The 24,811-nt window shown below is 46.3% G+C and overlaps 1 protein-coding gene and 2 long non-coding RNA genes across 12 annotated transcripts in view; 2 read left to right on the forward strand and 1 right to left on the reverse strand.

Moving 5' to 3' along the window:
• The window catches only part of TAMM41 (TAM41 mitochondrial translocator assembly and maintenance homolog), a 124,211-nt gene that overhangs the window by 40,816 nt on the left and 58,584 nt on the right, over positions 1 to 24,811 (reverse strand). For 5 of the 10 annotated variants that reach the window (XM_028843107.2, XM_077990099.1, NM_001193810.2 and 2 more), the window contains 1 exon segment: positions 24,103 to 24,235. The exons of 1 other annotated variant lie outside the window; for it this stretch is intronic. In XM_028843107.2, coding sequence (XP_028698940.2) covers positions 24,159 to 24,235 — 77 coding nt within the window. In that variant the 3' untranslated portion in view covers positions 24,103 to 24,158. 10 annotated transcript variants of the gene reach the window in all.
• LOC144339290 (uncharacterized) overlaps positions 1,603 to 24,811 on the forward strand; it is a 38,586-nt gene continuing 15,377 nt past the window's right edge. The window contains exon 1 of the long non-coding RNA XR_013414185.1: positions 1,603 to 2,746. This is a non-coding gene — a long non-coding RNA (uncharacterized LOC144339290). The remainder of the gene's footprint in view (positions 2,747 to 24,811) is intronic.
• LOC144339288 (uncharacterized) lies at positions 20,337 to 22,595 on the forward strand. Its single transcript, XR_013414182.1, has 2 exons — positions 20,337 to 22,151; positions 22,337 to 22,595. It is a non-coding gene; the product is annotated as an uncharacterized LOC144339288 (long non-coding RNA).

Here is a 24,811-nt window from a genome sequence, read left to right on the forward strand (position 1 = left end):
CTCAGCCTTTAAAGTGCTGGGATTACAGGCGTGAGCCACCGCACCCGGCCTGGAGTCAATAAAGATTTTTGCTCCATCCAAAACTTTGGTCAGCTCTTGAGAGACTCACAGAGTCCACAGGGTAGGCCTAGGATTCCTGACACATAAACAATGCCACCAAATAGCAACATCATTTACAGAATACAGACACGCTACTCCTGGGAAATTCTTCTTTTGTTGTTGGTTTGTTTTGAGACAGGATCTCACTCTGTCACCCAGGCTGGAGTGCAGAGTGAGGACCATGGCTCACTACAGCCTCAACCTCTCAGGCTCAGGTGGTCCTCCCACCTCACACTCCCAGGTAGCTGGGGCTACAGGCGTGCACCATGCTCGGTGAATTTTTTCTACTTTTTTTGTAGAGACAGAGTTCTTGCTATGTTGCCCAGGCTTGTCTTGAACTTCTGGACTCAATCAATCAGCCCATCTTGGTCTCCCAAAGTGCTGGGAATACAGGTGTGAGCCAACGTACCCAGCTGGGAAATTCTTATTTCAGAAGGAGAAGTACAGAAAAGAGGTGGAGTACGTTTTTATTTTTATTTATTTATTTCATTTTATTATTTTCTTTGGGTCAGATGTTTTCATTTTTATTTTTTGAGACAGAGTTTCACTCTGTCACTTAGGCTGGAGTACCGTGGTACAAATGGTTCACTGCAGCCCGACCTCCTGGGCTCAAGCAATTCTCCTGCCTCAGCCTCCTTGTAGCTGGGACCAGGTGTGTGCATTACCACATCTGGCGAATTTTTAAAAATTTTTGGAGAGATGAGGGTCTCACTTTTTGCCCAGGCTGGTCTCAAACTCCTGGCCTGAAGGGAACTTTCTGCCTCGACCTCCTAAAGTGTGGGATTACAGGTGCGAGCCACTGCGTCTGGCCTAGAGTATGTCTTTAAATTAAGTTTTTTATTCTGAGACCATTGTAGATTCACATGGAGTTGGAATAAATGATAGAGAGTGATCCCATGTCACCTTTACCCAGTTAAAGGTGTAGTAGCTTTATTATGTTACATCCCCACCAACAATGTACAAGGGTTCCACTTACTCCCCATCCTTGTCAACACGTTATCTGTTTTGTTTTGTTTTTTTTTTGAGACACAGTCTTGCTCTGTCGCCCAGGCTGGAGTCCAGTGGTGCAATCTCAGCTCACTGCAACCTCCACCTCCTGGTTTCAAGTGATTCTCCTGCCTCAGCCACCTGAGTTCCTGGGATTACAGGCGTCTGCCACCACACCTGGCTAATTTTTGAATTTTTAGTAGAGATGGGGTTTCACCATGTTGGTCAGGCTGATCTCGAACTCCTGACCTCGTGATCCGCCCGCCTCAGTCTCCCAAAGTGCTGGGATTACAGACGTGAGCGACATGAGCCACTGTGGCTGGCCATCTGTCCTTTTGATTATAGATTTTGATTATAGACCAAAATGGATGCAAATCAATTTTCACACCCCCATAGGTGTGAAGCGGCGTCTTACTGTTGCTTTTATCTGCACTGCCCTGATGGCTAATGATGTTGAGCACCTTTTTATGTGCTTATTGGCCATTTGCATATCTTCTCTGGATGGAGGTAGAAAACTTTTTTTTTTTTTTTTGAGATGGGGTTTCATTCTATAGCCTGGCTGGAGTGCAGTGGCACAACCTCAGGTCACTGCAACCTCTGCCTCCAGGGCTCAAGCAATCCTCTTACCTCTGTCTCCTGAGTAGCTGGGACTACATGCATGTGCCAGCATACTAAGCTAATTTTAATATTTATTTGTAGAGATGGGGTCTCCCTATATTGCCCAGGCTGGTCTCGAACTCCTGGGTTCAAGTAATCCTCCTGCCTTAGCTTCCCAAAGTGTTTGGATTACAGGCGTGAGCCACTGCACCCAGCCAAATTCTTTTTAAAGTCTTGAATGTACTTGATGATAAAGTGAATATGACAAGGTATTTCCCACAATTTTATGTTAGAATAGAAGAAAAACATATGTTTTATACAATTACATACTCATTCATTTTCCAAGTACTTATGCTATTCCAGACACCAGGAAATTTAGAGAAGAAGGAGAAACCAGTTAGTCGATTACCAGAAATGGCATCGACAAGATGTTATAGTCAAGTTCTTGGCACTTTTATAAAAGTCTGCTTCTGACTTATCCAAATGGTTCAGCTCCATTCCTGGCAGGGCAGAAAAGGCAATGAGACAAGGTTCCTGATTCCTAGTAGCTCACTGTCTAATGGGAGAGAGAAACACCTAAACATGTCATTGCAGTCACAGATGGTTATCTAGCCACAAAGCTTAGGAGCACAGAGGAGGGAGCAGGTAATTCAGCTAGGCATCTAGGAGGGGCGCAGGAGAAGGTGACATTTGAATTTGGTCTTAAGAGATATTTAGACATTTGACAGATGGTGAAAGGAGAAGGAGATTCTAGCCATCAGGCATGGCCTGGTCAAGGGCACAGCTGAGGATGTGAGAGCCGAGGGTGAGCAGAGACAGAGGGTGGAGGGGAGGAGTGGAAGGAAGTTGACCAGGTCATGAAGAGCCTCACTAAGGAGCATCCATCTACAGACAGTCTCACTCTGTGCCCAGGCTGGAGTGCTGTGGCATGATCTTGGCTCACTGCAACCTCTACCTGCCGGGTTCAAGTGATTCTCCTGCATCAACCTCCTGAGTAGCTGGGATTACAGGTGTGTGCCACCACGTGGGCACAGCTAATTTTTCTATTTTTAGTAGAGATGAGGTTTCACCATGTTGGCCAGACTTGTCTTGAACTCCTAACCTCAAGTGATCCGTCTGCTTTGGCCTCCCAAGAGTTTTTTTTTTTTTTTTTTTTTTTGTAAGCAGAAGAGTGGTGTGGTTCGATCTGAGGTTTAAGAGATCACTCGGAGGCAGCCAGGTGGATGGATTACGGGGTCAGCAGGCCAAAGGGTAAATAACTGTGGCCTTGTGGACCATACAGTCTCTGTCACAACTTCTCAACTCTGCTGCTGTAGTGTGAAAGCAGCCATGAGACAATACTTAAATGAAAGAACCCGGCTGTGTTCTAATACACATGTATGTACAAAGACAGGGGGTATGGATCTGTCCTGAGGACCATCATTTACTGACTCCTATATTAGACGAAGGTGGGAGTGAAGGCAAGGAGACCACTGACTAGGCAGAAGTTCTCTCATGAATGAAGTAAATCAGAATGGGGTGAGGGGAGGGCAACCAAGGCAGAGGGTAGCTTTCAGCCTCAAGAGGAGTCAGGTCCTCTACCTCGGCTGTGCTGGAAAGTGTGACTACACTCCTCACGGCCCAGCTCACATTTCCGACAAAGTAGGCAGAACACCTAGTTAGGCAAAGAGCATCACTCACGGCCACAGTAGCCATCTGTGACAATCCTGCCAAGGAACTCACACGCCCAGGCAAGGAGAAGCCTAGAAAACAAGGTAGAAAGTCTTGGAAAAGCCTCATTTGGTCTGCGACATAAGAAAACTTGATTCCATGTAATTGACGTAAAGAAGAATTGGTTCAATCTCATAGAATCCACAGGGGAGACGTGTGGTTTGTCCCGCACTCCAGGAGCTGGAAAGCGAGAAGCAGGTGCCTCTTCTGGCCTCTCTGGGGCCGCACAGACTCTTTCTCCATCTCTGCTGCAGAATTGGCATCCATGCGTGGCCTGCTTATCAGTCAGCGTGGGGTGGAGACACAGAGAAAGTTCAGGAGTACAGGAGTGGCGCCATAAAAACTCGCACTACCGCTACCCTGGAGGGCAGCTGACCGGGCGTCTGGTCCAGCCTCTCTAACAACTCCTGCACCTCTCTGGCCAAGCCCCCTCCCCTCGCTGGGCAAAATAAAGGGGGCAGGTTTGATCACTGGTTCTCAACTGGGATTTCTCCCAAAGTAGTAATGAGGTCGACTCACAAGCATTTTTGGCTTTCAGAAAGCCATTTAAAATGCTCTTTGCTCTCGGCTACGATTCTGTCAACTCCGGGTAGTAACACTGCTGAGCGCGTGCTGATCCGAAGCTCTGATTGGCTGCTGGTGACATAATAGGAAGGTCAGGAACGATTGGCTGGCAGCTGAGACCGGCTGAGCCACATACCAGGAAGGTGTGCTGGGTGTGAACAGAGCACGCGTAGAGCAGGAACAGAAAGAAGTACCAGTGACAGCCTACCAACATCCTTCAAGCATGGGGGTAGGGGAGGCATGTGTTAAATAACAAAGAGTCTTCAAGATAGTGAAAACTATGCACCATCTCTAAGGTCCTCTTTTGTGTAGCTCCTGCCTCCCCCTAGTCCCAGGTGTCCCTCCCAAGAGGGCTGGAGGGCCAGGCCAGACTTGCAGACAAGTGGCTACATGTACCCCCTTCACTCCCAGTTCCCTCCTCTCTGCCCAGACCTGCTCTCTGCAGCCCTGAGGCAGGCAGCTGGTCCACCCTTCTCCCCTGCAGCTCTCTCTAGGCTAAGGACCCAGGTCCCTCCCTGCTTTAGGTGGTCTCAATGTCAGCATCTCAGGCTGCGGCCTCAGACAGCAACAAGTACCCCCATTATGAATTATCTGAGCAGAGCACAGCCACAGTGGGAGGAATAAAAAGAACATGAAACACAAAAGATGCTTCCTTGAACAGGAAGAGTCACTAGGGACGGGGGACTGGCTTACCTGGTGAGTCACCCTGCGTTCCCTCTTCTTGGCTGGCTATCAAAAGAGAAGAGAACACATGCAATAACTTGTGGCCTCCAGGGACAGGCTGGGTGTTTAGAAAGGCCGTGGGTTTGCAGAAGAGAACAGCACAGCACAGTGAGGAGGCTGCTGGAATTTGGGATTCTATGCCTGGCCCACGGCAAACCTGCTGGATGACTTTGGGCTCTTTTCAGAGTCTGTTGCCTCATTTGTTTATTTATTTTTGAGATGGATTATTTATTTATTTTTGAGATGGAGTTTTGCTCTTTGTCGCCTAGGCTGGAGTGCAGTGGTGCGATTTGTTTATTTTTGAGACGATGTTTCGCTCTGTCGCCCAGGCTGGAGTGCAGTGGCGCGATCTCCGCTCACTGCAACCTCCACCTTCCAGGTTCAAGCAATTCTCCTGTCTCAGCCTCCCAAGTAGCTGGGATTACAGGCCGCCACCACGCCCAGCTAATTTTGTATTTTTAGTAGAGACGGGGTTTCACCATGTTTGCCAGGCTGGTATCAAACTCCTGACCTCAGGTGATCGACCCGCCTCAGCCTCCCAAAGTGCTGGGATTACAGGCTTGAGCCACCGCGCCCGGCCTGTTTATTTATTTTTAATTTTAAAAAAGTTTATATATTTAGGGGGTACAAGTGCATTTTTCTTACATGTGTATATGCATAGTGGTGAAGTCTGGGCTTTTAGTGTACCCATCATCACCCAAATAGTGAACATTGTACCCAATAGGTGATTCTCCAACCCCCTCCCCTCCCACTTTTTATAGTCTCCAGTGTCTGTTTTTCTTTTTCTTTTCTCTTTTCTTTTTTTTTTGAGATGGAGTCTCGCTCTGTCACGCAGGCTGGAGTGCAGTGGCACGATCTCAGTTCACTGCAAGCTCCACCTCCTGGGTTTACTCCATTCTCCTGCCTCAGCCTCCCGACTAGCTGGTACTACAGGCGCCCGCCACCATGCCCGGCTAATGTTTTGTATTTTTAGTAAAGATGGGGTTTCACCGTGTTAGCCAGGATGGTCTCGATCTCCTGACCTCATGATCCGCCCACCTCGGCCTCCCAAAGCTCTGAGATTACAGGCGTGTTTTTCTACTCTGTATGTTCACATGTACCCATTTTTTAGCTGTCACAAGTGAGAACAAGCAGTATCTGGCTGTTTCTGGATTATTTCACTTAGGATAATGGCCTCCAGTTCCATGTTGCTGCAAAAGACGTGATTTCATTCTTTTTTTATGGCTGAGTAGATCCATGGTGTGTGTGTATCACATTTTCTTTATTCAATCCTTGGTTGATGGACACTGTATCTGTGCTATTGTGAACAGTGCTGTCATAAACATGGGTGCAGATGTCTTTCCCTTTGGGTAGAGACCCAGTAATGGGATTGGAGTCTAATGGTAGTTCTATTTTCAGTTCTTTGAGAAATCTCCATAATGTTTTTCACAGAGTTGTCCTGTCCTTTCTTAAGTCTCCTATTCAGGGCGAGGCCCTGTGCCAGAGGCTTTACATACACTGATGCTAATCTTGAGAACCATTCTGCCAAGTAGGGTCTTTATCGTCTCCATGTTAAAGACCAGGAGGCAGGTTCCGAGAGATTAAGTAACTTGCCTACTATCACACAGCTCATACTCCTGATTCAAACTCAGGTCTTTCTTTCTCTCTCTCTTTTTTTTTTTTTGAGATGGAGTCTAGCTCTGTTGCCCAGGTTGGAGTGCAGTGGTGCCATCTCAGCTCACTGCAACCTCCGCCTCCTGGGTACAAGTGAATCTCCTGCCTCATCCTCCCGAGTAGCCGGGATTACAGGTACACACCACCACATCCAGCTAATTTTTATATTTTCAGTAGAGTAGGGGTTTCACCATATAGGCCAGGCTGGTCTCAAACTCCTAACCTCAAGTGATCTACCTGCCTCAGCCTCCTAAAGTGCTTGGATTACAGGTGTGAGCCACCGCCCCTGGCCAAACCCAGGTCTTTCTGATTCCAAAGCCCCCAAGTATGGTTTGTTTTTGATTTGCTTTAGAGAAAAAAAAAAAAAAAAAAAAGCCAGTTAATCACTAGCACTTCCTGAACTATTTTTCTCCCAACATTTTATTTTTAATTTTTTATAAAATTTTAAAAATAGAAGTGGGGTCTCGATATTTTGGCAGGTTGGTCTTGAACTCCTGGTCTCAAACAGTCCTCCTGCCTTGGCTTCCTAAAGTGCTAGGATTACAGGCGTGAGCCACCGTGCCCAGCCCCACACCAACATTTTCTTTGATGACTACCATCACGTACTAGCAAAACATCCAGACCTGTTGGCAAACAAGCAGTAGTGGAGACACTTGGAAACTTGACCCTGAGTAGCTTAACAGCTTGTTTTCTCCATGAGCCAGTAGGCTTATAGCTGTGATTTGATTAATTTATAACAGTATGCACATTTAATTAAGCAGAACGTTTCTTGCCCAACCTAGATGTTAAATCCATCAATGTGTTCTGAGCTAAACTGTGGTTCATACAATGAGAAACAGAAAAGTCAGTGATGGGGGCCAGGTGTGGTAGCTCACGCCTGTAATCCCAGTACTTTGGGAGGCCAAGGCGGGTGGATCACCTGAGGTCAGGAGTTCGAGATCAGCCTGAGCAACATGGAGAAATCCTATCTCTACTAAAAAAACACAAAATTAGCTGGGCGTGGTGGTGCATGCCTGTAGTCCCAGCCACTGGGGAGTCTGAGGCAGGAGAATCGCTTAAACCCAAGAGGCGGAGGTTGCGGTGAGCCATCATGCCATTGCACTCCAGCCTGGGCAACAAGACCGAAACTCCATTTCAAAAAAAAAGTCAGTGTTGGCCGGGTGCGGTGGCTCATGCCTGTAATCCCAGCACTTTGGGAAGCTGAGGTGGGTGGATCACCTGAGGTCAGGAGTTGGAGAACAGCCTGGCCAACATGGCGAAACCTCATCTTTACTAAAAATACAAAAATTAGCAGGGTGTGTAATCCCAGTTACTTGGGAGCCTGAGGCAGGAGAATCGCTTGAACCCGGGGAGCAGAGGCTGCAGTGAGCCAAGATCATGCGACTGCACTCCAGCCTGGGAGACAGAGCAAGACTCCGTCTCAAAAAAACCAAACCAAACAAACAAAAAAGAAAAATCAGTGTTTCATCATCTTATGCAAAGGAAGCTATAATTTCCAGGTGTTCTGCCACCTAAAACAGGTTTGAGCACTCTTGTTCTCCGACTCTATGAACGCACACTTTGTGCATAGGAAAACTTCCTGGACAAAACAGAGCCATGGAGAGCTCTCTCAACACCTTAGAACGAAAGTTGCTTTCTTTGCTTCCTTGGGAATCAGAAAGGTGCTCTGCCCCTTTCTATGGGCACCTGGAAAGTTCTCCATCAAACCAAGCTGACAGGCAGGCTCTCCACCCTGCCAACAAGAGCAGTGACTGAGTGCCAGAGGGACTGTTACCTAGATGGCCAGGCTAGCCCAAGATGGGCAGAAGAGGGAGCACTTTCCGTAAAACAGCCACATGTCACAGGCCCCAGCCACTGCCTGCAATCCCCTGGCTCCCAAGACTGCCCTGGGCCCTACTGCTCTCCCTGGGAGGTTTGTCTTGGTCTGTTTGGGTTGCTATAACAAAATGCCATAGACTGGGTGGCTTATAAACAACAGAAATGTATTTCTCAGTCTGGAGGCTGGGAAGTCTGAGATCAACGCATTGGCAGATTCAGTGTCTAGTGAGGGCTTTCTGGTTCATAGATGGTCACCTCTCATTGCAACCCCACACAGAAGAAGGAAGAAACAATCTCCCTGGGTCTTGTTGATAGGGTCCTAATCTGCCCTCATGACCTAATAAACTCCCAAATCCTCATCTCCTAATACCATCACCTTGAAAGCATTTTTTATTTTATTTTATTTTTTTTGAGATGGAGTCTTGCTCTGTTACCCACGCTGGAGTGCAGTGGCATGATCTCGGCTTACTGCAATCTCCGCCCCCCCGGGTTCAAGCAATTCGCCTGCCCTCAGCCTCCTAAGTAGCTGGGATTACAGGCGCTTGCCACTGTATCCGGCTAATTTTTGTATTTTTAGTAGAGATGGGGTTTCACCATCTTGGCTAGGCTTGTCTTGAACTCCTGATCTCGTGATCCACCCGTCTCGGCCTCCCAAAGTGCTGGGATTACAGGCATGAGTCACCACGCCTGGCCTTTTTTAATATTAAGATGCATTATTTTTGTCATGAAAGTATTTCAACACAGGAATTTTTTTTTTGGTTGGGGGACACACAAAATTCAGACCATAGCAAGGTTCCAGCCATAAGCCAGAATACCGTCCTTATCACTGTCACTGAATGACCACTGGCCAGCCCCCACGTTTGCCAGGCTTTGGGGTCCTAGTCCCCCTCTTCCTGTCACATTCCCCGCCACCACCCTGGTGATTTCCGAAACCCATGTGAACAACTTACCCTTCAACTATGTCTTTCAGGACAGTGTTACAGTTTCACCAAGGTGGCCAGGACCAAGGTAGCCATTCTGCAGTCATGTCTCCAACACTTGTGTGCACATGGTTATAGATCTAGAGAGATGTGTGTGCTGAGTTTAAATAAAGTCATGCCACTGCGCTGGTGGAAGTAACTTAACTCAGATTCAGATCTAATAACTATTTACTGAGCTAATGTGAGCTAGGTGTGACCATCTCTATCGTCCCATTTGATCCTAAAGATAACCGTTTGCGTAGCACTATTCACAATAGCCAAGATATGGAAACAGCCTAAGCGTCTATTGACAGATGAACAGATCAAGAAAATGTGGGGTGTGTGTTTATGTATATATACAGCCATGCACTGCATAACGATGTTTCAGTGATGGACCACAGACACAACAGTGGTCCCGTAAGATTATAATACTGTATTCTTACTGAACTGTTTCTTTTTTAAGAGAAGTGTGTGTGTGTAAGATTAGAATTTCAGTGTCCCCATGAAATCAGTACATTCTACACTTGTCTTCCACCTGTTTGCAAATGTTTTTCTTTTGGTTGGTAATTTTTCTAGAAATAGATTTTTTATTTTTTAATTTATTTAATTAATTTATTTTTTGAGACGGAGTTTTGCTCTGTCACCCAGGCTGGAGTTCTGTAGCACGATCTCGGCTCACTGCAAGCTCCGCCTCCCAGGTTCATGCCATTCTCCTGCCTCAGCCTCCTGAGTAGCTGGGACTACAAGTGGCCGCCACCACGCCTGGCTAATTTTTTGTATTTTTTTAGTAGAGACGGGGTTTCACCGTGTTGGCCAGGATGGTCTCGATCTCCTGACCTCATGATCACCTTGGCCTCCCAAAGTGCTGGGATTACAGGTGTGAGCCACCGTGCCCAGCCATTTTTAAATGTGTTTTTAGAGACAGGGTCTCACCATGTTGCCCAGGCTGGCCTTGAATTCATGAACTGAAGCAATCCTTCTGCTTCGGCCTCCAAAGTAGTGGGACTACAGATGTGGACCACTGTGCCTGACTTACTGTACCTTTGCTATGCGTGGACATGTCTAGACACACAATGCTCACCACTGTGTTACAACTGCCTCGGTATTCAGCACAGTAACCTGCTGTACAGGTTTGTGGCCTCACAGCAGTAAGCCAGCCCATGTAGCCGAGGTGTGCAGTGGTAGGTTACGCCATCTCGGTTTGTGTAAGTGCACTCTGTGATGCTCACATGAGAAGAAAATTGCCTGACAACGCATTTCTCAGAGGGTATCCCTGTCATTAAGTGACACATGACTGCACAGACAGACCATCCAGGACTTAACGCTCTTTTGACTTTATGATGAATTTATGGGGACGTAGCCCTATTGTAAGTCAAGGAGCTTGCAAACATTATTTTACCATAAAAAAGAAAGAAATCTTGCCATTTGCGACAACATGGATGAAACATTGGAGACATTATGCTTAGTAAAATAAAACAGATATGGAAAGGCAAAGACTGTGTGATCTCACTTCCATGTGGAATCTGAAAGTATCAAACTCATAAACACAGTAGAATCGTAGTTCCCAGGGTCAGCTGGAATGGGAAGATTTTGGTGAAAGGGTACAAACATTCAGTTCTGGGGATCTAATGTACAGCATGGTGACTACAGTTAAAAATAATGTATTGTCTACTTGAAATTTGCTAAGAGGGTAGCTCCTAAGTGTTCTCACCACACAGACAAAAACAGTAACTATGTGAGGGGATGGGTATGCCAATTAACTTGATTGTGGTGATCTTTTCACAATGTATACATACATCAAATCATGAGATTGTACACCTTAAATACATTTTTTTAATACCTCAATAAAGCTGGAAGAGAAAAAAAGGTAACCATTTGAGCTTTTACTTCTTCATTTAGAGCTAATCTAGCTAAAAAAGGGTTTGGGCATTTCCAAAAAGGAGTTGAGGTACTACTAAATGATGTCAGGATTAATGTTTTCACCAACCAAGAAGCAGCATTGAAAAAGTTTCTAACAGCTTCATTGAGATATAATTTACATGCCATAGAATTCAGCCGTTTAAAGTGTACAATTCAGCAGGCCGGGTGCAGTGGCTGATGCCTGTAATCCCAGGTGGATCACTTGTGATCCAGAGTTCGAGACCAGCCTGGCCAACATGGTGAAACTCTGTCTCTACTAAAAATACAAAAATTAGCTGGGTGTGGTGGCGGGCACCTGTAATCCCAGCTACTCAGGAGGTGGAGGCAGGAGAATCGCTTGAACCCAGGAGGCGGAGGCTGCAGTGAGCCAAGATCCTGCTACTGCACTCTAACCTGGGTGAGGGAACGAGACTCCATCTCAAAAAAGAAAAAAAGTGTAAATTCAGTACTTTTATTTATAGAGTTGTGCTGTCTTCATACAGTTTTAGAACACTCCCATTAACCTAAAAAGAAAACTTCCCAATTCTCACCTTCACTCCCAAGCCCCCCATTACCCATCTCCAGCCCTCAGCAGCCACGAATCTACATCCTGCCTCAGTATATCTGGCTATTCTGGCATTTCATGTAAGTGAAATTGTACAGTATGTGGTCTTTTGCGTGAGGCTTCTTCCGCTTGGCATCATGTTTTCCAGGCTCGTCCGTGTCGTAGTCTGCATCAGTATTTCACTCTTTTTTATTGTCGGATAACAGTCCATTGTCCAGTTCTTGTGTGGACATATATTTTCATTTCTCTTGGGTATATATACCTGGGAGTAGAATTTGTGGGTCACATGAGAACTCTATGGGTTTTTTTTCATTTTTAGAGACAGGGTCTCTTTCTGTCGTCACCCAGGCTGGAGTGCAGTGGTGCGATCACAGCTCACTGCAGCCTCCAACTCCTAGGCTTGTTAAGTGATCCTCCCGCCTCAGCCTCTCAAGTAGCTGGGGCTATAGGCACACACACCAAACCCAGATAATTTTTAAATTTTTTGTAGACACAGGGTCTTGCTATGTTGCCCAGTCTCAAACTCCTGGACTCAAGCAACGGCCCGCCTCCGTGTCCCAGGAACTCTATATTTGACCACTTGAGGAACTGACAGTCTTCCTCAGCAATTGCCCCACTTCACATTCCCACTAGCAGTGCACGAGGGCTCCACTGTCTTCACGTCTTTGTAAAATAACACTTGCTTTTTTGTCCCTTTTTTTTTTCTCCTTTAATCTCTTTTTTGGAAAAAACATCGGAAAATGCCTATGTGTCTTTTTTATTTAGCCTTCCTAGTGGGTGTGAGGTGGTATCTCGTTGTGATTTGCATCATCATGCATTTCCCTGATGATGAGTGATGTTGAGCACCTTCTCGTGTGTTTATTGGCCATTTGTATATCTTTTTTGGAGAAGTGTGTGTTCAGATCCTTTGCCTATTTTTAATATGGTTGTCTTTATATCCTAGTTATAAGTACCTTATCAGATACATTGATTTACAAATATTTTTTCCCATTCTTTAGGTTAGCCTTTCACTTTTTTGATGGTGTCCGCTATGCCACGGTTTGCATGTTTGTCCCCTCCAAAGCTAATATGAAATTTGCTGCCCAGCGTTGGAAATGGGGCCCAGTAGAAGGTGTTTGGGTCATGGGGGCAGATCCTAATGAATAGATTAATGCCCTCCCTCAGTGGTGAGTTCTCACTCTATTAGTTCCTGTGAGAGCCTGGCACCCATCTCTGCTGGCTCTCTCTCGGGCCATGTGATCTCTATACACGGGTTCCCCTTCCCCGTCTGCCATGAGTGGGGGCAGCGTGAGGCCCTCACCAGATGCAGATGTCCAATCTTGAACTTTCCAGCCATCAGAATCATGAGCCAAATAAACCTTTACTCTTTATAAATTAAAGGGAGAGCAAAGAGAGGAGGAGGAAGGCGCCAGGTCATGCAGGAAGGAAGAGTGAGAACTCCCTCACCCCACTGAGAATGGTGAAGCTCTTCGTGAGGAGCCAGTCCCATGACCAACGCACCTCTCACCGGGCCCCACCTCCAACACTGAGGATCCAAGTTCAACATGAGATTTGGAGGGGACGAATGTCCCAACTGTACAGTCACCATCCATCTCCTGTGGGACCTGACCCTGCTCTCCGTGCTTTCCTCTGATTACCTCTCGGCTTGTTTGTTCTCTTCGTGCTGGTGTCTGTTGTTGGTGTGCCCTTGGCTCTCTTCTCTTTGTACTCCACAGACTTCCTGAGAGAACCTCATTCATTCCCACGGTGTCTTTAATCACCATCTATTAGCTACCAGTGCTCACATTTCCATTTCCAGCTCCAGACCTGGGGAGCCAACTGTTTACTCAACATCTCCCACAGACATTCCAAACGCAGCATGTTCAGACCTGAATTCATCACCATCCGCCTGCTATCCCCAAATATGCTCCTCCTCCTGGATCCCCAGCTGAGGAAACAGGCACACCATTCTCCCACTTGTGCCAGCGGGAGCCCTGGCAAGCCCTTCTCCATAGTCAGTCATCAAGTTGTACTGAGTCTACTTCCTAGACATCACTTCAATCTGTCCCTTTTGGTCCATTCTCAGTGATCCTGCCCTGGACCACCATCATCTCTCAACTGGATGACTACAGTCTTCCCCTTTCTAGTCTATTCTCCATAGTGTAGCCACACTAATGTTTATAAAATGCAAATCCACTTTTGTCACTCTCCAGCTCAAAAATTCCTGGCTGGCTCTCCATTGCTCTGGGGATAACAATGAACAGACTAACAAGAATCGTAAGACCTTTCATGATTTGGCCTCAGTCATTTCTCCAGCCTCACAGTATATGTCTGGCACTTTATTCTTCTTGAGCTAACTTTAGTTCCCTCAACACACTTTGATCTCTTCATTTAGGGCTTTTGAATATCCACATTCCTATGTCTGGAATACTCTTCCTTCTCCTCTGGCTAACCCCTACTTGATCTTTTTTTTTTTTTTTTTTTTTTTTTGAGATGCCATTCTCCTGCCTCAGCCTCCCAAGTAGCTGGGACTGCCACCATGCCCGGCTAATTTTTTGTATTTTTAGTAGAGACAGGGTTTCACCATGTTAACCAGGATGGTCTCGATCCCCTGACCTCATGATCTGCCTGCCTCGGCCTCCTAAAGTACTGGGATTACAGGAGTGAGCCACTGCGCCTGGCCAACCCCTACTTGTTCTTAAAGTAACAGGCTGGACATCACTTGCTGCTTCCCTCCAGACTGGGAGAACACCAAGTGACTGAAAGACAGTTTAGTCAAGAGGTTAAGAGGGAGGACTTTGGAACCTGATGGCCCGGTTTTGGATCCAGGCTGCCCTGTTAGTTTTCTATGCCTCTGTTTCCTCATGCATATAATAGGGAATAATAAGAGTCCCTGTTACGTAAGGCTGTGGTGAGGATTACATGAATAAATATATAGAAAGTGCTTAGAAGAGTGCCTGGCACACTGTAATGGCTCAACCAGTTTGCTGTCACCTTGAGGTATCTCTATAGCACCTCACAGTTACCCCTATAATCAAGCACTTATCAGAGAAATCTAATTCACAATTTACTTTTTTGCACTGTAAGATCTTTAGAATTGGGACAACTCTCCAGGGCTCCAGCTCTTGGTATGCAGAAGGCATTTATTAAATTTTTGTTAAATATTTGACTAAATCAATGAATGAATGAACTTCTGTTCACGGCACTGATCGCTTCTCACCTTGCACTATGAGGGTGGATTTTATCTTCTCTGTAAGCTCACTGAGGCAGCACCACAGCACAGTCATCTTGGCATATCCCATCTCCCCCAACCAACACTTCCTGGGAACATCTTATTTCTGTAATTCAACTAATACCAGTTGAACTAAAGCCTCCTCGCTGGGAATAGCCTTTATACTTCTCCTGCTTTTCTTCTGCCACATCCTGTCATCCTCTTCTATGTAACGCACCACAACCTGGAATTTCAGGGACTTTCTTGTATCTGTAGCTCAGTTGTCACAGTAGGCTAGTTATCCAAGAAGGAGTTGGGGACAGTGAAATTCAAGTTAGAGTTAGGAGCTAAATTTAGGCAGATGTCCTGTAGTGTTTGGAAAGAATGATGGGTTCAGACGTTTTGTTCTTCCTGATCTAAGAAATGCTACTGAAGCTCTTAGCCCTGTTATAATTTACCCATATGTGGGGTGGGTAGAACAGCATGCTGAAGCATAAGGGGAATTAAGTAAAAAGTAAGAGACCCCCGTCAGGTGCGGTGGCTCACGCCTGTAATCCCAGCACTTTGGGAGGCCAAGGCTGGCAGATCACCTGAGGTCAGGAGTTCGAGAGCAGCCTCGCCAACACGGTGAAACCCCACATCTACTAAAAATACAAAAATTATCCGGGTGTGGTGGTGCACATCTGTAATCTCAGCTACTCAGGAGGCTGAGGCAGGAGAATTGCTTGAACCTGGGAGGTGGAGGTTGCAGTGAGCCAAGATCATACCACTGTACTCCAGCCTGGGTGAAAAAGTGAGACTCCATTTCAAAAATAAGAGACCCAGGTTTTCGTCCTGGCTGTCAACAAATTGATATGACCTTGGAAGTCACAGCCTGCCTGGGCTGACTCATCCCACTGGTAAGGTGAAGGAGTTTAGATGGTTTTTAAGTTGCTTATTAATTCTGACATATCATGCATGTATCATCTCTTCAGATGTAGCTCATTCTAGGAAGGAATATTCTATGGTCCCACTTCATCTCAGAAGGAACAGAAAAAAGAGAAATGACCCCAGGTGTCTTTAGCTGCATGGCCAGCGATGGCTGAGAATAATCACGGGTCAGATCACCTGGGTCCACACGGAGAGAGTAACTCACATCCTGCAGGCATGGCCCAAAGATGGGGTGTGATACTGGAAAGTGAATGGATTTTTGAGTCATACAGAACTGAATTCAAATCCCACTATGGGGCTAGATTAACCTCTGTAATCCTATTTTCTTGGTTGTAAAAAAATTTTTTTTAAAGTTGGGCCGGGTGTGGTGGCTCACGCCTGTAGTCCCAGCACTTTAAGAGGCCAAGGTGGATGGATCACTTGAGCCCAGTAGTTCAAGACCAGCCTAGGCAACATGGTGAAACCCCATCTCTACTAAAAACACAAAAAATTAGCCAGGGGTGGTGATGTGTGCCCATAGTCTCAGTTACTTGGGAGGCTAAGCTGGGAGGACGGCCTGAGCCCAGGAAGTCAAGGCTGCAGTAAGTTGAGCTCATGCTACTGCACTCTGGCCTGGGTGACAGAATGAGACCCTGTCTCAAAAAAAAAAAAAAAAAAAAAAAGTGGGATGTATCTATGTTGTAGGAGTAGGATAAGGATTAAGTGAGGCTGTTTATGTATCACACCTTCCATAAATCATAGGCCTTCTGTAAATCTTAGGTTTTCTCCATTTTTATACTATCTACCAGGTCAAAGTACTTTCACAGATATTGGCCTGTGCCTGTGAAACTTTAGTTTACTCCTTTACTCCTCACCACACGGTTGGAGCTTGGGGCATGGACCTTTCTGTGGGTTCAAGAAGTTCAGTGATTTTTTTGGTGGGACAGAGTGCCTGGGTCGATGAGCATCTGCCCTTAGTCTAATGCAGTGTGTCTGATGAGATTCAGTCCTGTGTGTCCTCTAGCTCACTGAGGGTGTTTTGGAGGAACAGGGCTCAGGTGGGACTTGGGGCCTGAAGCCTCACTGTCATGGAGAGCCTCAAAGGAGTAAGGATCCATGATTCAGCTGGAGCTGCAAGCCAGGCCTCTGGCCATGGAGACCCTCAGCAACCCCGAGGGTGCTGGAGAAGAGCTTCTCCTTTCTAAAGTCCTGCTCATGTGCCAGAGTATAAAAGAATCTCACTGAGCACATGGCTATTTTGACTCTCATGTGGGGGTCACTTGGGCTTTGATACTATAGTTGTGATCAGAGGCAGCTCATCAGTGTTGGGCTCTCTTGCATTTATGGTTTTGCCAAACCACTTTTTCTCCAGTCTCCCAGGGACTGATGATTTTGGAGCACAGTGAGGAAACTCAACCATCAGCTTCAAACATCACCTGGCTCAACCATAAAGCCCAACATCACCTGGCTGATCTGTGACGGAGCTGACCTGGGGGGTCTGACCATGTGCCTTTGGTCACCAAATCCAAAGCTTTTTCCAGGTCACCTGGCTAACAAAGGGAAATGTTCTGATTAGAAGCCAGGGCAAAGCAACCTGGAGACAAGCTCTCCCTTAGGAATCACACTTTTCATGAGATAGTTGTAAATTCTGAAACAGTGTTTGAAGGAATTCTAGCCACAAATCAGGACGATGTCATTTGCCAGGCATTGTTTAGTCAACTGGTTATTTTTATGAGTATAAGATTCATAACTCCAAGAGACAGTTATCAAATGGCAGTAATATCAACAATAACAGCTACCATTTACTGAGCACCTGTCGTGTGCTCAGCTGTGGGATGGTATAGAGAAACACCTGTCTGTGGTGACTGAGCAGTGGTTCAGAGCGCTGAGACTAGATTCAGACCATTCAAACATGGGCTTGAATCCTGGTTCCACCCCTTAACTAGCTGTGTGACTCTGGACAAGTTACTTAACCTCTTTGAGCCTGTTTCCTGATTTGTAAAGTTAGAATAATAATAGTACTTGCCTTATTGGATTGTGTAAGGATGAATGAGTTAATACAAGAAACACTGCTCCGAATAGTAGGCACTGTCAAATTCTCACTACTCAAAATGTAAAACGTGGAGCCAAGTTTAATAAAAGTTAAAGACTACAATAACCCAATACAGACAGGACCCATAGGGACAGCTTCAGTAGTGGAGATTTGGGCCCCAACCAGGTAAGGAACTCTGCCCAAATGAAGTACAGGCTGAGGGAAATAGGAACACCGAATGGGTAAAGGGAGAAAGATGCCGTATCTACTGTGATATCATAACCTTTTTAAAAAATGAAACAGTGGCTCATGCCTGTAATTCCGGCACTTTGGGAGGCCGAGGAGGGCAGATCACTTGAGTTCAGGAGTTCAAGACCAGCCTGGTCAACATGGTGAAACCCTGTCTCTACTAACAATACAAAAAATTAGCCAGGTGTGGTGGTGTGAGCCTGTAATCCCAGCTACTCAGGAGGCTGAGGTGGGAGAATCGCTTGAACCTGGGAGGTGGAGGTTGCAGTGAGCCAAGATCGTGCCACTGCACTCCAGTCTGGGCAACAGAGTAAGACTCTGTCTCAAAAACCAAATCAAACCAAACCAAAACAAAAACAAAAAAGGTAGGCATATTTTCTTCCTTGCGTGGTAATGTGTATATACACACTCACAGACAGGCATGCAGGTGTCTAACCCCTTCCCTTCACCTATTTTCTATAAGAAGAGTGGGTGGTGGTTAACGTTATAGGCTAGTTTCTAAATTATACAATATCCAGTTGGGATTCTAATTAAAAGAGGCATTAACATCACCCAGAGATGAATACAGTAACTGTAGGGACTTGGTTTGCTCTTTCCTGCCAGAAAAGTGAGAACATTTTCTTTCTTTTTTTTTTTTTTTTTTGTTTTTGAGGAGGAGTCGTCTTGCTGTGTCCCCCAGGCTGGAGTGCAGTGGTGCAATCATGGCTCACTGCAACTTCCGCCTCCTGGGTTCAAGTGATTCTCCTGCCTCAGCCTCCCAAATAGGTGGGATTACAGGTGCCTGCCACCACCCCTGGCTCATTTGAGAGCATTTTCTTTTGTACGAAAGATAGCTGCCTCATGGTGGGTGGAAGCAGGAAGCTGCTGCTGGTGTATGGAAATTTACATATGATTGAAGGGTGGATCTGGATGCTGTCACCACAGGCAGGTGTTTCTCTGGTAAGCTCAGCCATTCCTCTGTACTCCACTCTCTACTGCTGGGGTAGGAGTCTGCAAACTATGTTGCCCAGCCTTTCTCACCAGCTGGCTTTCTATTAGGTTTTGCTGATTGGAGACCGTGGTGCCAGATCAGAAAGTAGGAGGAAGAGAAGTTCCTGGGTTTGACTCCAACTGCAGGAGCAGTTACTGGTGGTTGTCAAGCAGCATCTGGTTTTTGTTTTTGTTTTGTTTTGTTTTGAGATGGAGTCTTGCTCTGTCACCAGGCTGGAGTGCAGTGGCGCAATCTTAGCTCACTGCAACCTCCGCCTCTCGGGTTCAAGTGATTCTCCTGCCTCAGCCTCCCAAGTAGCTGGGACTACAGGCACGCGCCACCATGCCCAGCTAATTTTTGTATTTTTAGTAGAGACGGGGTTTCACCATGTTGGCCAGGATGGTCTCGATCTCTTGACCTCGTGATCCACCTACCTCGGCCTCCCAAAGTGCTAGGATTACAGGCTTGAGCCACCACGCCCAGACTGTTGTTTTTTCAGTCAGAGTCTCACTCTCTCGCCTGGGCTGGAGTGCAGTAGCGTGATCTCCGCTCACTGCAGCCTTGACCTCCCGGGGTTCAGGTGATTCTGCCATCTCAGCCTCCCAAGTAGCTGGGACCACGGGTGCGCACCACTGTACCCAGCTAATTTTTTGTTTACTTTTTGTAGAGATGAGGTCTCACTATGTTGCCCAGGCTGGCCTCAAACTCCTGAACTCAAGCAATTCACCCACCTTGGCCTCCCAAAGTGCTGTGATTACAGGCGTTAGCCACCGTGCCTGGCCCAAGTGGCATCTGGGCAGTGGTGGTGACTCTGGCAGCTCTAGCAGTGGCAAGGGCATAAGTTTTCAGAGGACTTGTACACAGTATCTAATGCTGTGTACAAGTCTTACAAACTGTGTACAAGTCTTCTGAAAACTTAATGACTTTAATCTTTTTGAGAGACAGGGTCTCGCTCTGGTGCCCAGGCTGGTGTGGGCTTGTAGGTTCCTGCCCGGGGATGTTAGCAGCTTCCTGATGCACAGCTTCTCTGCACATCATCCCTTCTTCCTCCTCCAGTGTACCCCTTCTTTTTTGTTGGCCAGTGCTCCCAACATCTTTGTAACAAATTCCCTATATTAAATTCCTTCTATTTATTTATTTTATTTTATTATTATTTTTTGAGACAGAATCTCGCTCTGTCACTTAGGCTGGAATGCAGTGGCACAATCTTGGCTCACTGCAACCTCCACCTCCCAGGTTCAAGCAATTCTCCTGCCTCAGCCTCTCAAGTAGCTGGGATTACAGGCATGTGACACCATGCCAGGGTAATTTTTGTATTTTTAGTAGAGATGGGGTTTTACCATGTTGGCCAGGCTGGTCTCGAACTCCTGACCTCCTGATCCACCTACCTCAGCCTCCCAAAGTGCTGGGATTACAGGCGTGAGCCACTGTGGCCAGCCCCTTCTATTTATTATACTTAAGATTGTTTCCATTTTTCTTGACTAGGTTGTGCAATGGCATAATCACAGCTCACTGCAGCCTCAACCTTCTAGGCTCAAGCAATCCTCCCACCTCAACCTCCTGAGTAGCTGGGGCTACAGGTGTGTGCTACCACATTTTAAAGTTTTTGTAGAGATGTGGAGGTCTCACTATGTTGCCTAAGCTGGTCTCAAACTCCTGGGCTCAAGCGATTCTCCCACCTCAGCCTCCCAAAGTGCTGGGATGACACATGTGAGCCACCACGCCTGGACAACTCAATGACTTTAAATGACAATGATCATTTTCTTATTCTCCCTCAGACTTCCAAAAGCTGACTGGGCTTGGCTAGGCAGGTCCTGTTGGGCTCTCTTGTTCTATCACAATCAGAATGGCTGGGGCTGGAGTTATTTTAAAGCCTTGCTCACTCACTTGTCTGGTAACTGATGCTAGACATCAGCCAGAACACCTACATGTGGCCTTTCCCAGTGGCCTGGGCGCCCTCACAACATGGTGGCTGGGTTCCAAGCCAAGTGTCCTGAGAGACAGCTGGGTGGAAGTTGTGTCACCTTTTAGGACCTAGCCTTGGAAGTCACAGAGATCTCATCTGTTATATTCTATCTGTGAGAAGCAAGTCACTAAGGCCTGCCCATATTCAAGGAGGGAAAATGAATGCTACTGCTAGGAGGAGGGCCAAAGAGTTTGTGAACATATTTTGAAACCACTATAGGGAACATCTCCAGCAACACAGCAGCAGGTGTGGGCTTGTAACTTCCAGCACAGGGCTGCTAACAGCATCCTGATGTGCAGATTCTCCGCACATCATCCCTTCTTCCTCCTCCAGGGTACCCCTTCTTTTTTGTTTCCCAGGCCTCCCAACATCTTTGTAACAAATTCTCTACATTAAATTCCTTCTGTTTGATATACTCAGGGTTGTTTCCACTTTCTTGGCTAGACTGACTAATATATGAGGGACTATCCCATGCCATCTAAACTCACCATCTGAACTGGATAGCAGAGATACTATCATGACGTGCCAAGAATCACGTTAGGTGATCTACATGTTATGTCATTTAATTCTAACACCAAAGCTGACACATGGGTATAAGAATACCTACATCATGGACATAGAAACTGAGTTTCAGAAGGGTTAAGCAACTTGACCAAGGACACAACTGGAAAGAGTTGAGAACCAACTCTAGGTGTGACACCAAAATACATTTCTTTCTTGGGCCCTCTGGAATGAGAAGAGCTACTTACTCCCAAAGAGTTCCACTTTCCTCAGAGAAAGTCTTACGTCTCCTCCTTATATGCCTTTTTGACGAATCACCTTAGATTGAGGAAAAGGAAGAATACATCTATGGGCAGTGGAACACAAAGACACAAGTATTCATCATTTGTGAAAGCTGCAGGCTGTGTTAGAAAAGGCACTACACCAGAGGCTGGAGGCCAGGGTTCAAGCCCCAGCACTGTTACTCACATATGTTCCAAAGTATCTACTTTAGGAATATAAAAAGCTCTATCAGATACAGAGGACAGAAGTCAAAATAAAATAAAATAAAGCCAGATTATAGTGGGTCTTGAATAGGCCGAGGAAAAATTCTTATCACATAACCAGTGCAGAATCCATTTTGTCGCCGAGGCTGGAATACAGTGGCACAATCACAGATCACTGCAGCCTTGACCTCCTGGGCTCAAGTGATCCTCTCTCCCAAGTGGCTGGGACCACAGGCATGTGCCACCACATCTAGCTAATTATTAAGAAACTTTTTGTAGTGATATGCTCTCGCTATGTTGCCCAGGCTGCTCTTGAATTCCTGGGCTCAAGCAACTCTCCAGCCTCAGCCTTCCGAAGTGCTGGGATTCCAAGCATAAGCCACCTTGCCCAGTCTATTTTGCATTCTTGAGGAAAAAACTTACACAAATAAACAAAAAGGCTTATAGAAGAAAATAACAGGCCAAGCGCAGTGGCTCACGCCTGTAATCCCAGCACTTTGGGAGGCTGAGGCGGGTGGATCACCTGAGGTCAGGAGTTCAAGACCAGTCTGGCCAACATGATGAAACCCTGTCTCTACTTAAAATAGAAAAAATTAGCTGGGCGTGGTGGCGGGCACCTGTAATCCCAGCTACTTGGGAGGCTGAAGCAGGAGAATCGCTTGAACCCAGGAGGCGGAGGTTGCAGTGAGCCAAGATCACGCCACTGCATTTCAGCCTGGGCAACAAGAGCGAAACTCCATCTCAAAAAAAAAAAAAAAAAGAAAAGAAAAAGAAAACAATAACAAAACCAATAATACAAAGGAACCACAGCAGCAACAATCATTTGCTCAATGCTAGGCACAGGCACTACCCTACGCGTTCTACAGGTCCGTGAGTGCACAGACCAGCACAACTCGAAGAGGTTTGTAATGTTATTTCCATCTCACAGACGGCGAAACTATTCAGAGGCTCAATAACTTGCCCAAAATCACATAGCTGGTCAGTAGTGGGGATGAGATGTAACTCAGTTTGGCTGAATCTGAAGTCTGCACTCTTCACTATGCCATGGGTTGGAATGAGCTGAATCCAATAGTAAACAAAAAATAAGTAGACAAGGGATTGTTCAAATGTACAAGAGACCCTACAGGACTGCACTAGAATACTTGGCAATGGAAATACAGAGTGTGAGGTGGGACAAAGACAATCTGAAGGAAAAAAAGACAAGCTGAGGTTCAATCAAATAGATTCATATGGCTTGTAAGGTGGATGAGTGGGAAGAGGCGGTTGCTTCCCAACAGCCCTTCCTCCTCAATTGCCCATTTAAGTATCTACTCCTTCTCTGAAGCCTGTGAGCCCAAGGGGAGGGAAGTTACCTCTTGGGCTGAGGCTGGTGGCTCAGGCCTGAGCCTATCAGCTTAGTTCCATCCTTTGTCCATTTACGGGCTCTGGGATGGGCATGTCACCCAATCAGCGTCCATGAAACCAAACAGAGGCTTGCTAGGGGCTGCTGGGAAAGTTTCCTGCTTTTCTAAGAGGCCATCTGAAAGCAGTCTTCTCTGTGGCTCCCAGTTGTGATTTGGAAGCACATAGCCCTTAAAGCTGCTCTCATGACAGACTAAAACCAGCCTCAGCACGATGCTAACACTGCAGAGGGCAGAGGGCAGAGAGATGGAGAGAAACTGGGGCGCATGATTCTGTCCTTTGCTGTTCAAGGCACTCTGTGGTGGGCTTCCTGTTGCCCAAATACGTCCTAACTGTTACAATAAGGTAGGCTCTGCAAGATGTCTGTCCCAGGCTCCTTACCCAAGTCGCTCCCATACACTTTAGTGGAGAACAAAGAAAAACACAAAAAGCCTAGATCCAGGGAAATGTTGATGTGACACTTGCAAGTCCTTGTTGGAAAAAAAACAAGTGAACAGGATGGAGACTAGAGACATAACAAGCCAGGCAGAGAAAGCCACGCTTCCCCACCCTGTACGTTTCCTGGGCTGCGTGTTCACAGCATACATGCAATTTGTCATATCTGACTCTCATGTACCTACAGAATGCAGGCCACAGGCAAAGCTATTCTGCAGGACCCACATGGCTTTGAACATGGAGAGGGTTCTTTTCTTCTGATGCTAAGCCTTCTAACATATTTGGGTCCCAACTGGGTAAATGTCTGATGCATACATTTAAAAAACCAAGTATTAGACAAACCAGTGTATTTCGAATTCAAGCAATGGGTCAAAGTAACAAACACTGTTCTGTCAAAAAGGATCACTTTATTCATCTATACATAACATATATAAAAGTAAGCAAAATCAGGATGTTTTCCTCAGCCACCCTTTCCACATTTTGTGCAGTTTTAGTGAACTATAAATCACTGACTTCTTCATGCCTAAAAGAGAAAAGATGAGAAAGTAAGAAAACGGAGGCTTGTTGAGAAGACGCTCAGTTTCAGTGACATCCTGAGCAGAGATGTGTCTTTGGAGGAGGGCAGTGAGGGCTGGCCAGTGGCTCTAGGAGACCAGGGAGCTGAAGGTGATGAAAGGTCACTGTCATCAATGTAGGGGGAAATGATTCTGATTTCAGCATTTTCCGATTTAGGGATATGGATGCCAACGGTTCCTAAGTTATTGGGATAAGTGATCCTTTTGAGTTATGAACATATTGGCAACCTCTGAATTTAGCTCTTTCAAAAAGGCAGGACAAGGATAAGACTCTGTATGCCACTGGGTCCCCATTCTCTCTCTCTCAGGCCTAAATTCCAATCCCCAGCTCACTGTCTCTCTGTCACTGTGAAAGCCACCTGTCTGCCTATGACAAATGCTGTTCCCATCACCTTCTGCCTCGTTGACTTGGAACCCCTGTTTAGATTTCTTCTCTAGGAAGTGCTTCCCTGGACCCACAGGGTGGCTCCACAGCATCTGTGCTCACTCGACACACTGTGCAGTATGTGTGGGCTGATTCACCC

This window comes from Macaca mulatta, chromosome 2, assembly GCF_049350105.2.
Source record: "Macaca mulatta isolate MMU2019108-1 chromosome 2, T2T-MMU8v2.0, whole genome shotgun sequence".
Lineage (NCBI taxonomy): Eukaryota > Metazoa > Chordata > Mammalia > Primates > Cercopithecidae > Macaca > Macaca mulatta.